The following is a 15,650-nucleotide window of genomic DNA, read 5'->3' as shown; positions in this document are numbered from 1 at the left end:
AGAGTACAAATCCATTATATTTACTGGATCTCCTGCATTGGCGTGCTTATCATGTTTTTGAAAGAATTTAGATTTGCAAGACGTGCTTTCCTCCAAAAAAGCGTTGTTGGTTGTGCAATATGGTGTATTTGTCCATGTGTATATTTTCTTTGTTATCTTTCCTGGTAGAGGAATCAGATTTAAAATCTGAGGGCTCTTTGAATTCTCGGAGCTTTGTTTCCAGTACTGGTTTTTAATATTTTCTACTTTCTTTACTTCAGCACTAGGTTGGTCTAAGCAGTTGGTTTTACACTGCAGTTAGAAGTTAGATAATTTTGTGTGTGAGTTTCTTGAGAGCTCTTAGAAATGTCATTTGGCTCTTCTTTATTGTTCTTTTCATTGATTTATTTTAAAGCCTTTACATTGACACTTCAGTTGGAGCCAATTTTTCTGACTAATCCCTTGTAAAATATCATCTGTCCCATGGCAAGGCAGATGAAAAGAATCTGTTCAGCATTTCTTCTGCTATCCCTTTTTTCCTTGAATTCTCTTACTACCAACTCTCCATCATTGCGCCTATTTCTGATGGGCTTGAAAAAGCTTTTAAACTGCTTTTAAGCCATTAAAATTGCTCTTTCACAGGCGTTTTTTCGGTCTGGCATGTAACTCGCGTTCAATATTTGCCTAAGATCCTCCATCTTGCTCAACCCATCCATCTTACGGTTTTCTTCCAAAAGCTGAAGGGAAGAGCCCTTGTTAGAAGTGATGAAAGCCTTTTATTTAGGTAGGATCAATATCTCTTCTGTATTCTAAATTTTTTAATTTTTTTATTTTTTTTTTTTAAAAACCCCCAATCATGGGTTTTACCCCGAGGTGAAGAGCCGGGGTTTGGCACACCCTCGCAGGTTACCTTGCGAATGCCCCTGCCGGGAAGATTTATAGGGCTGCCGTGGCAGCGCCGCCCGCGGATTCCATCAGATTACTCTTCGGTGCAGGATGACAAATCTGATGCCAGCGGGGCTGGGCTGCAATCCTTCTTCCCCGCACGAGGAGCGGGGTCTGCGCGGACGTGCCCTGAGTGTCTGCATCGGTCTTCACGATGCGTGTCCCAGCCTAGTCCAAATATTTCTTGCTTTCCGTATCCATTTTCTTCCGTTCTGGGTGATGTTCTGGACGCCAGCGGTGCTTTTCAGAGCTCGGGTAAATATCCCGATGGTTTAAACCTGACAGTTGTAGTGCATGGCGAAGCTGTCAGCTAAGCCCGTCCCTGCGCAGCCTTTGGAGCATCAGCGGCTGCATTTAAATAGTGTTTCGGTGGTAAAGTGATGGACCAACAACTGTGCGATATTCATACAAACAGTTGATTCTTTTCCGTAACCGTTCCCTCCGTAAAGCAGCACTGTACGTTACCTTTCTCTTGATGATACCCTGGGTTATTTTTCCCTGCGTTTGAGGTCTGGTTCTTACTTCTATAGTGCCCAGTCCTGGAATGATGTTGGTTTGGTCCCATCGCTCCCAAAATCTTTGGGCCCTTGCAACAGACACCCCTTGCTTTGTTTCTTCTTGAGACTCTATTTTCTTGTTTCTTCTTAAGACTCTATTTGCTTCTTTCTTCTTAAGATTCTATTTTTCTGTTCTTCCTTCAAATACAGGGTTTTCTTTAGTCACCAACAGATTTCAGTCCTGTCCCTTAGGTTACCAAAACGCTGGCTAAAGCAAGTAATGGTTCGCATGTAAAATGGTTCGTGATGTAAGACAAAAAAACCATCTAGGGAAAATGTTAGCTGTATTCGAGTAATCCCAGGTATTTTTGCGACATGAACACTTTCAACAGATCTGAAGGAGGTCTGCTTAGGTTCATCTGGGTCTTCCACGCAGAAGGTGCCGTAGTTCCCTTCCTTTGCCCATTTCTAGACTTCTCAAGCATCCCTTTCCCAGTGAAGCTCCCTCTTCTCTGCTAAAGGGAACTTTGCGCAGTCCTGCCCGGTCCTTGAGGCTCTCCCTGTGTGTCTTCCAGGCTTACCGCATTCATTTGTCTTCAAAGTCTTTCAGGAAAAAGTTTAATATTCAATATATTTGAAGAATTCCTTTGTTCTTAGCGGTAACTAATAGAAGACGTGGCCCAGCTCAGCGCTGGCAGGTTTGGAAGAGCGCGTGCAGCAAGACAGCGGTCCTTGCGTTTGCTTCTCCCGCAGGACCGGTATAGCTCATCTCATTAGGAGAAACCAGCCTTCAGACAGACAAATGTAGGACTTAATTTTCAAATAATGCAGTTAGAGTCACTTAGAAAAAGGAAAAAACAATGCATGATTTACATTTAGATTCACAGTTCACTTTAGAGCGAAGTAACTGAATTTCTGGACATTTGCCTGGTATTATTTAAGTCGCAAACCTTTAGGTTGTGATTTACAGCATTAAATTACCCTGATAAGTTGTATCTCCAGCTGACACCGCTTGTTCTGTCTGTCTTTGTGTTTCTTTATATATCTTCTTTTATCCATCTTGATGCTTAATTTCAAACCGACCTGAGATCACAAATAAGCTGCCATTGGCAGATGAGCACGTTTTCAAGTATACAATAATAAAAGTAAAAATTTAACTAAGAAAAGGGGGGGGAAAAAAGGAGTAAGCAAAGCCATGCTTGCGAACCGCACTGTACAAGTTTGTCTGACAACGTCTGGGACACACGTGGTCCTCGAGGTCTTTCCAGAGGAGTCTGCTGTAGGAGAAAGGCAGTCAGGTTAAGTGGAAAGATGCTGCGTTTCTTAAATCTGATGCCGTGCACGGTGTACGTGAGAGAGAGAAGGAAAAGTTTTCCCAACCTGACTCTGCTGAAGCTGCTGCTAGGAATTTTGGGCTTAGGCGGGATGGGTGATGAATAACGGAAACCTTCGACAGCAGAGATGTGGTAACTGGGAGGAAGGGGTGGGATGGAGAACTAGGAGAAGCTAAATGGAGACCGTGGAGCAGAGAAATGCTTTCAGGGTGGGAAGGTCAGAGGAGGTGGAGCAGAAAGGTTGCTCTGAAGGGGCACGGCAGGACGTCCCTCAGACCAGGGATGTCCCCAAAGCTCAGATCTCCCTGCTGCAGCTGCGGAGCTGCATCATCCACAGGCAGATCAGCTCATCTGCTTGGAGTGCTGGTCCGTGTACAGTCGGTTATTAGCGACTGTGGTTGCACCAACGGCAAAGAGCTGCGGAACGGATCCAGCCCTGCTCTGAGGATTTCACTGCATAATGCTGGGCTGAAACTTGGAGGAGGCTTTTTGATATTACATTTTAACGACAAAAAAGTGCCCATGCTTCCACTTTGTGGGACAAACGTAGGCAGTTTGGTCCTTGACTCCTTTTCCCACGGGACACCCCAGCTCAGAGCAGGGGCTGGGTTTGCTCCTGAACTCCTCCGGGCACGGGATGCCGTGGCCCGTGGTGCAGAGCCCGCCCAGGGGCTTGAGGGGGGATTTCAAACCCCGCTGCGTGCGGGATCCTCTCCTGCCTCAGCCCTGGCGTTCCAGACGTCAGTCCAGGCTTTCAGGGCTGCCTTCTGACCGCTTGTTTCTCATTTTCTGGCTGCCTGATGTAGGGCCCTCAGGGATGAAAGCAGAAGTCAGGCAAAACTGCGCTTTTAGTTTGTAAACGGACATACAGATGCTGAAACTGGTGGGATATTGCGCCCTTCGGTTTCTCCTGTAACGGGGAGGTTTTTGATCCTCTCACCTGAGTGTGAGAAACTGATGGCCCGCTACACCATTGCCCTAAATTTCTTATATAAAAGGTGCGATCCCATCCCCTGAGAGATGGTGAAAAATCATTTCTTTAAATGCTGGTGAAATGTTCGAGTGAAGTCAGAAGGAACGCTTCAGAAAAGTCCATGTGGAATTTCATAACTTCTTGAAAACGTACACGTGAATGTATGCAAAGGACCGGGGTCACAGAGCGAATAAGGAGAAATGAAAATACGAGGTAGCTGCTTACAAATGGCACTTTGTCCTTGGGAGGCTGGGGCTGCCTGGGCAAACCAGGGAAACCGGAATGCTCTGCCATTCCCAGCTCCGGGGAGTTTGTCTTTGCCGCCTGGGGAATGTTCCTCGGTGGCAGGTTTTGACATTTTACGTAGGATCCTATCGGCGAGTTTTTGAAGCAGACGACCCTTGGTTAGGGGGGGTCTGACCATCCTCGAGCGCGGACTCGGACGGGCAGCGGGTCTGAGCAGAGGCGGGGGAGGCAGGAGCCCTTCCCCAACCCCGGGCTTCGGCTCACCGCGGGCTTGCCTAGCTGTGCGCTTGCATATTTTCCGTACCTTTGAGCATCTTCTACTATTAGAAGCCTTTCATTCAGAAAGCGTAAAGCCATGGGGCCAAGTGCTGTCAAATACGCCATATATTTTTAAAGAAAACCATCCCAGCATGTCAAGTTTATATTTCATCTGCAAAAACAGAGCATGAATGTGTTTGATATCTACCTTAGCAAACAAATGAATGGTAATTAAAGATTAATTTTCTGTAATTGGCATTAAAATGCAATTAAATTATGAGTAAGTGGACCAGGAATAGAAGTCTGTGATGTCTTACTGTCTGTTTTTACATCGAGTCTTTTGTTTTTCAGCAAACAGAGGAAGTGGGGCAGCAGGCAGCTCGCAGACTGGTGATGCGCTGGGGAAAGCACTTGCCTCTGTAAGGAAATATTTACTTTGGAATACACGTTTACCGTTTTCAAAGTGTGAACTTTAATCAGAATTGGACGCCTGGAGTTTACGAAGATGAACAGCAAACGGGAGAGATCTGGTCTCAGAGGTCACCCGCGTGGAGTTACTGCCACCTGAAATACTGAACAATCAGGGCAAAACGGTGTTTAAAAAGTTTTGCACTTAATTTTATGGTAGAATAGAAATGGAAAGAGGGGGAACCTTCACCTGGTCACCCTGATGGGGTGCCAAGGAGCTGTGTCTGTCAGTCTTTCACACGCTGCATTTCCTCGGGCGAGGGAGGTCTGAACAGAACCCAGCAGCAGGATGACTTCTGCTCTACCGAGCCATCCGCAAACAGCATTCCTTTTGAATTTGCCTTTAGATTTTCTATTTTTCACGGCAGTTTCCACCCATTCAGTTAACTGTGGTTGCTGTTAAAGTCAGCAGTTACCACCTCTTACCTGGGTAGCTGGGGTACGGCAGTTTCCCAGCTCGAAGCGGGAGGAAATCCTGCCGCGCCCCAGCTATCGCTGCGGTACCGGTTGGCACGGGCTGACTTTTAATAAGGACCACTATAGTTATTTTCTGGGCAGAGTGGGTTCCATTGAGTTCTCATGAGAGTTAATTTTTTTTTTTTGCATATTCTTCGATGCTTCATTGAAAAAAGACGAAAAGTCCGACTCTAGTTTGCCTGAAATAACTGATACAGTACAGAATCCACTTTGAAGTGGTGCCCTGACAAATGGCACGGGTGCTGAGCGGGGCCGCCGCGGAGCCGTGGCACCCTCGCCCGGGCACGGGGAACGCGGGGGCTTTCTCGCCGGAGCAGCGGACGAGTAGTTGGAGTTTGCTGCTGCGGATTACCCGCTGTGCCAGGGTTTAACGTGCTCCGCTCCCTTTGCTTTATTTTGGCCGTTAAGGGATTTCAGCATAACGAAAAAGCAATTTTCAGGCGTGCTTTAAGGCCTTGTTCAATGACGCTCGTTCGTAAAGTAGTCCATGCAATGAAAATGTGTATATCTACCGTAGCAGATCCGTGTGACAATCAGAAACCATCGCTTAATTGGCTAGTGTCTGTTCCCATCAAAAGGGGTCTGTTGTCTAGCTTCCTGCATCTAATACAGTTTTGTCTTGATAAAAATATTAATATTTGAATAAGAGGCTTTTTAACCTGTCCTGCTTTCATTTAAATGAACTGAATGCATAAGAATTCCATATTTCTTTCTGCATCAGTTTGTGATGGCTTTAGATTAATTCTGTATCATCTTTTAAAGATCTATTCTCCAGATCACACCAACAACAGCTTTTCATCAAATCCTTCAACTCCTGTTGGTTCTCCCCCTTCTCTCTCAGGTATTGTTGTTACAATTCTATTTTACTGAACGTTTCAACCTATTTTTGGTAGGAGATGCCTAAATGAGCTCCTACGGTACCGGGTGTGAGCTGCACATCCAGCCGGCGGCACCAGGCGGTTCCCGTATCGCTGTGCGGCACGCGCAGGTGGCTGGTGGTCCCGCAGAGATGAGCAGGGAGCTGGATTTCCAGTCCAGAGGAAAGAAAAAAAAAAAAAAAGAAAAAAAAAAAAAAAAGACATTGCAGCTCTCAGGCGGATGCGTTTACAGAAAAGCAGGGGTTTTATGCTTCCTGGCTTGTGGCAGATGATTTCTACCCTGTGCAGGGACACCCAAGCCCTCGTGGCGTCCTCACTCCAGGGTGGCCGTGCCCGGTCCATCTCCTTGGACGTTCCCCCCGTCCCCTCCCGGGGCTGAAGCAAAAGCCCGTTTGATCCATAAAGCGTGTCTCTGGACAAACCGAGCCCCTCTGAATCCAGTTGATTCATTTTAGACTTTGTTTATAACAACCGCATATTTTAACTAGACCCACTTTACTCCTAAAAGCCTAAACTGAAAAGATCCAGAGGCCCAGGGTCGTTCTCATGAGCATCAGGTGTTTTAAATGTTTACTGGAATATAATTCAGATTTCTGAAACCTTGAGACTTTTCAGCTAGAGCATGAGGCTTCTCCTCCCACGCGGCTGACGCCTTGGAGAAAGCCTCCTGGCTTCCCGTCCCCTCTGTGAGACGAGGTCTATATTACACAGAACTGAAGACCTTGGTCTCCTCCTTTGTGCGTGAGCCTTGGATCCTGTTAACCCCACCGGGAATCCTCAAAGGCAGCCAAGGCCGCCGTGGATCCGTAGGGCAGCGTTGGCGAGAGGTGTGATCCATCCCTGGTTCTCCACAGGGCGTGAGGAGCACGACAGAGGTGGAGGGAGCTCCTGGGCTCCTGATGCTTTAAATGACGCCGCAGCCTCAGAGACGTAGACCTAGAGCAGCTCTGCGGTGACGAGAACTGATGGAAGGAGGGGTGGAGAGAAGCTCGTGCGAGCTGGGAGCCTCGGCAGGATGAGGTCCAGGAGGAAGGGTGGGAGGACACCATGTCCGCCTCCATCACGCTCAACCTGCTGTGAAGGAGCACGTTAACAGCGGGGCGACATCCAGTGAACAAACGTCCCCACAAAGCCACCTCTAGTAGGGGACCGCCTGGCCCGTCATAGCTTGGGGAGGGCTCCCACACCTCAAAAAACGACTTTCTGCCCTTATTTTGCCCGGAACCACCCCGTGGTGCAGCACCCCTGGCACCGGGGCTGCGTTTCTCCTAGCCAAAGAGAAAAATCCCGTGGCGATTTGGGCTGCGTTACTTTCTGCAGGCTCTCCTGCCTAACTAGGGAGAAGCGAGTGTCGAAATAAATAAAAATAAAGGAGTATAAGTGCATTTAAATAAGAGCTGAAAGTGTTTAGCATGCAAAACGCTTTCCCTCAAGGATATCAAGGGCTAGTTAAAAATTATTTCGAAAGTAAAGATTGCTGCTCGTTGCTCCATTCAGTGCTGTAGCGAAACCTCAAGTACAAGCTCCGTGGGGACCAGAAAAGGGAAGATTTAAGTTTTAATTAGAACTGACATAATTTTGACTTTTACGAGGAAAAAAAAAATCTTAACTGTGAGAGCCTAAAAAAATTGCCATGAGTTCCACCCTGGCCTATCTCAGTCCAAGCAAATGCTGCTCAATGTAGACAGTAAGATTAAAATCCTAATATTTCCATCTCAAATTCTTAACCCTGTTTTATGAGATCGTTCAGGAGATCACTCGTTCAAAAGAGCGTTATAAATTGTCTAAGCGTTGTGCTATATCTGTAAAAGCTGTTGGGAAAATACTTGGGGAAAAAAAAAACCCAAAACCAAAAAACCCACCCTTCTTTTCCCCGTGTTTGCTTTGCCTCTTTCACAAGGGCATATTTTTTCCGTAGAAAATGCTGCTGGAGACCAGGAGCCCTTTTTCTTCCCGCAGCAACAGGAACAGATTTAGAGCAGCGGACACAAACCAGAAGGTTTTCGGTCAGACCTTTGACGGTCTTACGGGGCCAAACCAAATAATCTGCCCGAAGAGAGCACAAACCTTATCAGCCTCTACGTGAATGTTGTGTGCAGTGCTTTTTTACTGATTTTTTTTTTATTTTTTTTCCGGAAGATTTTATAAATTTGATGGTGGGATGACGTAATCGGTGGCGCTGAGCGCGTCTGGAAGCCAGGCTAGGAGAATGGGCCGGTCTGTGCTGGGCTCGCTCGGGGCTCCAGCCGCCCCACAGCACCCTGCGGCAGCGCCGCTTCTCCTTCCACCGCCGAGACGTTTCCTTCTCCCGGAGCCTCTCGGAGCTCCAGCTGCCGAATGAATGCAGCCCTCTATGCGGAGGAGCAGCCTGGGGGAACTTTGTGGCCTGCATCTACGTGCTTTGCTACAAAATACCTTTTTTTTTTCCTTTTTTTTTTTTTTTTCTTCATCCGTGTGTATTTTGGAAGTTCTCCATATGTCTGCTCTATAGTCTATCTGGAATACGGCATTTACATGTCTACAAAACTGTCCAAAAAGTTTGAAAGACATTTTTGTTTGCATAGTTCTAATGGTAATTCCAATTTTACTATTAGCAGGCACAGCTGTTTGGTCTAGAAATGGAGGTCAAGCGTCATCATCTCCCAATTATGAAGGTCCCTTACACTCTTTGGTATGTTTTGATTAGTGACCTCCTCTGCCTCAGTATTTTACTTGCTGTTCTTTCCATTTCTCATCCATTCTCCTCACACAGGTTTTCATTTCGTTAGTGACCGCTATGCCCTCGGACTTGATTTTACCACCTCTTAAATTCGTAACGTGGGGGCCCCGCGCTCTAGATCCGTGATGCGGTTCGAGGCCCTGCTGGCCAGGGTCTCCTGTTTGACAGGGGACGCGGCGTTGAAATCCACTGAAAAGGGGAACGAGGACCACAACAAAAACGGGGAGGACGAGCAGGCAGATGGAATAGATTGAAAATGGGAGTAGAAAGCCGTGGTGGCTGTCACGCGGGACGGAGCGTCCGTCGGTCCCGCGGAGCGAGGGAGGGAGCGCGGCCGATGTGGCAGTGATGGTCAGGAGTCTTCTCCCCGGGAAAAGCCGGCGGGCTGAGCTTGCCAGGCCGAGCTGGTCCTAAACTGCTCCCGTGGCAGCGAGGGTTCGGGGGATGTCGGTAGGATCTGGTACCTTCTCTCACAGAGAGGGGAGGTGAGAGTCGGAGCTGGCCAGAAGCGCCTTAGGATGGAGAAGGACTGTAGCGAGTCCCGCGTCCCCTGTCTGGCCCTTCTCGGTTGGTTGTTGGTCTCAGGTGGAAGGCTAGGGGATTTCACCGACGGGTGGGAAACGCCTGATGGATTGGTGGGTGTAAGATAAATAGCGCTAGAACTTTAAAGTTTCCTTACAGAAAAAACCAAAAAGCAAGCGGGTCGTGCCCGAGGGCGCCGCGTGTAAGGCCCTGGCGCAGGGCGACGCAGCAGGCCTGTCGGCTGCCTTAGGAGTTCGCCAGCGGCAGGACTCGGCGTGGGCTGGGTTTTCCGCCCCGATAACAGAAATCCTTCTCGTGATTAACCACGAGATTTCTTAGCCTGTCCGTCTTCTGGAGGTTTTTTAGTTCTTTTGGTTTGTGGAGAGCGACGGGTCGGTTAAGAGATTTGCCGCAGGGATCCTAAGCTACGCCTAATTATTGTTGCAGCTCAGGCTCCCCAGTGCTTGGGGGCTGTCCCGTTGAGCTTCGCCCTTCCCTATTTTATTAAAGAGCAAAGAGCGTGAGGTGCCCGGGTCCGCGCACGCCTTGTGCTGGGGATGGCCGAGGACAGCAGAGCAGGGGGGTGCGGGGGGGGTTTGTGCGGGCAGCGGCTCCGGCAGCGGGTTGTTCCGTGGAGCAGCCTGTGGAGGAGGCAGGCTGAAGCCTCCAGGTCGCTGTTCCCTCCAGCTTCTCCTCATCCTCACCTCGGGGGCTGCTTTTTGGCTTGGCGGGAGCACGGTGGGAGGCAGTAACTGGGGATAAGTGGCGGCAGTCGGGGCTCTCGAAGGCCATCCCCGGGGCTGTGGGTGGGCTGGCTTTTGGGATGGATGGAGAAGTGGGAGGCGAGGACCCATCCTTCCCGGGCGCTTGGCTGTAGGGACCCTAACGGCAGCGCAATGGAGCAGGGGGGTTCGGAGCAGCCCCGCACCCCCAGGACTGCCCCGGCTGCTGGTCGTTGGCCGCTGCTCACCGCCCGCGAGCTGCTCAGTTAGGGAAGAGTATTTATTGCTGCTTTTACCAGTGATAAAAAACGATTTCAGGAGGCGTACCTGTAGGGAAAAGATCCACCTAGCAGCGAGGGACTGTAGGACCTGGTAGTTTCTCTTTCTCTCTTCGTGTGTGATCCTGGGATTAGAAGGGGGGAGGAAAATCCCGGTCAGAGATTGATTACAATTAGAGGTATATTTGTTTCTTTACTTCTACTTCTTTTTTTTATTTTTTTATTATTATTTTTTTTTAAGTATCACTAAAACTTTTCAAAGACATATAGAGGGCAACATATGTACTGTAATGATTATGTTCATGAGGAATCATTGAACCTGTTTTGCCCATGAAAATCAAAGCTGTACTCGTGTTAACCATGCTCTCTCCTTCCCCGCAACGCTACTCTAAACATTGCCCTAGGGAAACAAAAAAAACCCACTCCTTTACCAAAAAAAAAAAAAAAAGAAAAAAGAAAAAAAAAAAGCCAAAACGAACAAAAAAACACCAAGGGGTTGAGAAGGAAGGACTGGCTGTCAGTGACCGTGCCCCCGCGCGCCCCATGCACACCGGCGGCAGCGCCTCGTGCCCGGCGCTGGGCATCCCTGCGCGCTTGCTGATGCTCTTCCCGCTTTGTTTCTCGCACACAAACAGCAAAGCCGGATCGAGGATCGCCTGGAGAGACTGGACGACGCCATCCACGTGCTGCGCAACCACGCGGTGGGGCCCGCCACCGCCATGCCGGGCGGCCACGCCGACATGCACGGCTTGATAGGGCCGTCGCACAACGGAGCCATGGCCGGTCTGGGGTCCGGCTACGGCACCGGCCTGCTCTCCGCCAACCGGCACTCGCTCATGGTAAGCCGTGGGACTCGCCGGCAGCGCTGGGGTGAAAAATGACCCGGCTGCAAGGGCTTGGGGAGGGGGGAAGGAAGGGATGGATGGGGGTAAGGCGCTTCCCAGAGATGTTACGCGCTGATGGATGTGCACGTGTTCACGGAGGGAGCGATACCGCCTTTCCTTCGCACGGTGCGTACGCGTGACCTGTTCGATGGCTACACGTGCGCGTATGCACGCTTGATGCCGATGAGTGTGCGCGTTTCCGCTTGTTGCTGCCTGTGCCCTCAGCCCAGCTGGACTGACGTGTCGCTGGTACCAAGTTGGCTCCATGTCCGGCCTTGTTAACCATCCTTGCTAACGTAGCTTGTGTTGGCTGAGGGCACGGGTGCACCAGGGAGTCACTGGCCAGCACCGCGGTGGGTGTATGGGGAACAGCAGCCCCACGGCTGCAGGCAGGAGCGTGCCCGTGAGAGCTGCCCACGGCTGCAGGCAGGAGCGTGCCCGTGAGAGCTGCCCAGGGCTGCAGGCAGGAGCGTGCCCGTGAGAGCTGCCCAGGGCTGCAGGCAGGAGCGTGCCCGTGAGAGCTGCCCACAGCTGCAGGCAGGAGCGTGCCCGTGAGAGCTGCCCAGGGCTGCAGGCAGGAGCGTGCCCGTGAGAGCAGCAGCGAGGTCGGGCTCTCCTCTGCCTTTCCGTCGGTGATTCGCACGGTGGCGTCTCAGGCTGCACAGCCCCGGTTTACCCTTCTCATAACCACGCGCACAGAGGTGCAAAGCGCGTGCGCGCACGGCACACGAGGGCATGTGAAATCTTTGGGGGTTCATTTCTTCTTTGATTCCTAGGCCAGGTGAACATAAAGTCACTGCCCCTCCGCAGATCCTGCAATGCTTTCCCTGGTTTTGCTTTCAAAAAGATGTCGGTAACATTGCGTTTCACTCGGGACCCACCACTCGCTTGGGAAGCTGGGTGCGGTTTTCGGCGTACAGCGCGGTTTTGGCGTGCCGGGCTGGAGAAGGTTTAAGGAGTGGGAGGTAATCCTCTCCTCGTTTGAAACACACGCTTACATTTGGGGAGGAAAGGTAGTTCAGAGCTGGAGCTGCGTGCGGCGTGCGTTTCACTCCGGATTACGTGGCCCGTCTCTGAGCTGAAGTAGCCAGTGCGCAGAAGCCGGGCTCTGCAAACCCTCCTCGTGCTCCCGTTGCCGAGTCCCCCGTCTGTCGGTGCTGCCTGGGTAAGTGCTGTGGCACAAAAGCCTGGGGGATCGGGTCTGTAATTTGGCGTACGTGCACCTCTTCGGTCTCCAGGACAGACGTCTTGCGCTTTGCAAAGGAGCTATTTTGCAGTTGCGTTCTGTGTTGCAAAGGAAAAGTGTGTCTCTTCAATCTTTTTTTCAACAGCAGAGAAATAATCAGGAAAACCGTTCGAGACAATGCATTTCGCTCTACAGAAATGTTGAAGTCCCTTAGCAGAAGTCAATGAAAAAATAGCGGTCCTGTAGGAGCTGAGAAACAGGAATTCTGGATTAGGAAGCGGCGAAGTTGTGCACGTGCAGAGCTGAACTAGATGAGTGCGATCCTCCGCAGGATCAAAAGGCGTTCGGTTTTATACTTCCAAATTTCACGCCAGAAATAGAGTTGCTTACTCACACGCGGAATGGAGGAAGGGAACGAGGAGTTATCTGGCAGTATTTTCAGATGGTTCAAGCTAATTAAGACTAGGGGAAAATATGTGGAAGGAGAAAGGGACCTGTCAGATCCCCGGCCAGTTCAGTGCTGCGCGGCGCTGCGGAGGACTAGGCTTGATCCCCTGCTCATCCCACGCGCTGCGGGCAGGGCAGGGCAGATTAGAAGCAAGAATTTCAATTAACCATCCCCATTTCGGGAGGAGAGCGGGCGCGCGCTTCTGCTAGAGCGGCACGGAGATTTCTCCTCAGCCTGCAAGAATCCTTAAAAACAAGAGCAAAACCCCGCTGAATTGAAAAGGCGCGTGAGAAGGGACACCTAAACCGCTGGAGTGGCGGTGCGTGCCTTCGGGTACGTATTTACGTATACGTACATGAGTTGTATCCCTTCCCTTGGAGCCGCCTTCTGTTTTGGTTTTCCTGTCTCAAAAAAAGTGTCGTGGAATTAAGAGGAGTTCGGGGACAAGCAGCAGGAGTGATTGCAAGCATGGAAGGATTTTCGTGTGAAGGGAGGTTGAACAGATTGTGGTGATTTTGTTTAGAAAGGAGATGAATAAGAGGAGACATAATAGAGGTACGTGGAATAATGGACAGCATAGAGAAGGTAAATCTAGCTCTCCTATTCATCCTGCCTTATAATTAAAGAACAAGGGGACATTCAGCGAACCTGACAAAAAGAAATACTTTTTATTCAACACACAATGACCTGTGAAATTCATTGCTCCAAGATGTAATCAAGGCCAAATGTTCAGAAGCATTCCAAATAGGATTAGACATCATATGGAAAATGCAAACATTTAGAGTTTTATTTGACACGATTCAGACAGGATTCCTCCTTTTTTTTTTCTTTTTTCTTTTTTTTTTTGCAAGAGAAGAGAGGAAAAAAAACAACTTTGATGCCCGAGTGTGAGGCAACTGCTAGGGGCAGGAAGGAGCTTCTTCTGGTGGCCAATTATTTGATAATTACCGCGTTCCCTGGTCTGCTGCGCACTGGGGATGCCCCCGCTGTCGTGATAGTCGGTTAGGTGATTATAAAATAATTAGCCTCCAGCAGTATTGAGAGCATGGCTTTATTCAGCAGGGCCCTTCCTGAGCCTCGTGCGATGCCGGAGCCGTTCTCGGGCGGCTCGTCCAGCCTGGCTGGGATTGCTCCGGCCCGGCCAAGGGCGTCCGGCCGCTCTCCATGCCACGTTGGGGACGGCTCCGCAGCCCTCTGCTCCGTCTCTGGCCAAAGGACAAGATTTTGTGTCTCACCTGGAGCTCTGCCCACCAGCCAAAGCTTTTCCCGACCGAGATCTACCACCTGATACGGAAATTAAAATATCCCAGCTGTCTTCTGCTTCTCCCCTGCAAGAGGAGGTTTGATGCTCAGGTGTCCTCACCCAGCTGTCCTTGGCCAAACCGTTCTCCCCTTCAAACTTGTCCACGTAGGATGCTCTAAGCTAAATATTTGCCCGTAGTTTCTGTTGCTTCAGGTTCTTGAAACGTCACGCCAGTTGTTGAAATTAAGCACCTGAAAAAGGAAAATAAGGGGAGGGGGGTGTTGTTTATTTTTTTATTGGGGCAGCTTTGTGACAGGCTCTGCTCCTCGTTAAATTAAACGTTGCTCTAAGTGACTCTGGCGTGGGTGAAATATCATTAAAAGCCACAACTGAGCCTGCGCCGTTTGCAGATTGAAAAACATGGGAAGTGTTAACTGAAAACGGTCTGGCGAAAGGCTCCGAGAGGTAAAAAGATGCTTTTTCAGCAGCTCGGTTAAATCCATCTCCTCTCCCCTTCCCCAATAAAATTAGCATGAACCAGACATTGTTTTGCTCTCTCTGGCAGTTGCTGAATTCACAAAAGGAAATTCTAGATTGTAATTTAGCTTGGCCTCAGGTAATATGTTAAATACACTTGGGATACATATAATCTAAGATTTTAGTTTGTACAAAGCTATTTTTTCCTCCAGTGTTTAAACAATACCGCTTTTAATGAAGAAATCTGGCTTTATTAAAAGCCAGATCTGTGACTTACAACTGTTTCTGCATATCTGCTCTCAATCAAGAGAAAAGAGTTTAATTTTTGTAGCTTTGTTCGCTTTGCATATGTTAAACTGATGCAACATGCACCCAGGGCATCACTTCAGAGACAGTTTGTTCCATAAATATGTGCTCGTTGCTTAAATACCAGATGTAGGTGAAGTTAGATTTCAACCCAAAAAAAAAAAAACAAACCCCAGCAACAATGAGAAATCAAAGTGCCGGTATCGCGCATCTAAAAAATGCCTTCGTATTTTTAGAAATACGTAGGCATTTTGCTTTTTCAGGCGAAACGCCGAGTGATGGGGTCTGACCGGTTCCATTTGGACTTTGCCGAAGAAGGACGCGGTCAGAGGAAGGTAACCGAGCAGGAGAATTCGGATGCTTTGCTGCTGCAAACAAGATGGGGACATTTCTCTGAAAACCCGGAGTCTGCTGCGTTCCCAAGCACCATTACTCACTGTCTGAAACCGTAACTTGGGTGAAAGAGCCGGGCCCGATAATTTCTTTTGGAAAACTGGTCTGAATTTTGAAGCAAAAACATAAGAACAAAGGAAATAGTTTTTGAGTAGAGTCAGTCTGAAGTTAGCCTTTGACCATTTGATACATTCCACGCTGAAAAGGAAGTTGAAGGGGGGAAAAAATTTCAAAAAAAAAAAAAAAGAAAGAAAAAAATCAAGGAGGATACTGGTAATGTTTTCCACATTTGAATTTTAATACATGAAACAGGCTATAAAAGGCTGGCCAGCTGCAGTAAAGAAAGTAGCAGTGGGAGGTATGGACCGGAAACTTGTAGAGAGCGCTGGTGAAAGCGGCTGTGCCCACCGTGCACCT

The 15,650-nt window shown here is 49.1% G+C and overlaps 1 protein-coding gene across 50 annotated transcripts in view; it reads left to right on the top strand.

Moving 5' to 3' along the window:
• The window catches only part of TCF4 (transcription factor 4), a 234,418-nt gene that overhangs the window by 202,587 nt on the left and 16,181 nt on the right, over nucleotides 1–15,650 (top strand). For 33 of the 50 annotated variants that reach the window (XM_075740595.1, XM_075740613.1, XM_075740612.1 and 30 more), the window contains 4 exons: nucleotides 4,584–4,651; nucleotides 5,940–6,018; nucleotides 8,650–8,726; nucleotides 10,932–11,135. In XM_075740595.1, coding sequence (XP_075596710.1) covers nucleotides 4,584–4,651; nucleotides 5,940–6,018; nucleotides 8,650–8,726; nucleotides 10,932–11,135 — 428 coding nt within the window. The remainder of the gene's footprint in view (nucleotides 1–4,583; nucleotides 4,652–5,939; nucleotides 6,019–8,649; nucleotides 8,727–10,931; nucleotides 11,136–15,650) is intronic. The other 17 variants (XM_075740627.1, XM_075740628.1, XM_075740624.1 and 14 more) reach the window with 2 other exon arrangements.

Source organism: Balearica regulorum, chromosome Z (genome assembly GCF_011004875.1).
Source record: "Balearica regulorum gibbericeps isolate bBalReg1 chromosome Z, bBalReg1.pri, whole genome shotgun sequence".
Classification (NCBI taxonomy): Eukaryota; Metazoa; Chordata; class Aves; order Gruiformes; family Gruidae; genus Balearica; species Balearica regulorum.
Note: the sequence above shows the minus strand (reverse complement) of the source record. Positions and strands in the feature narration are given on the sequence as shown.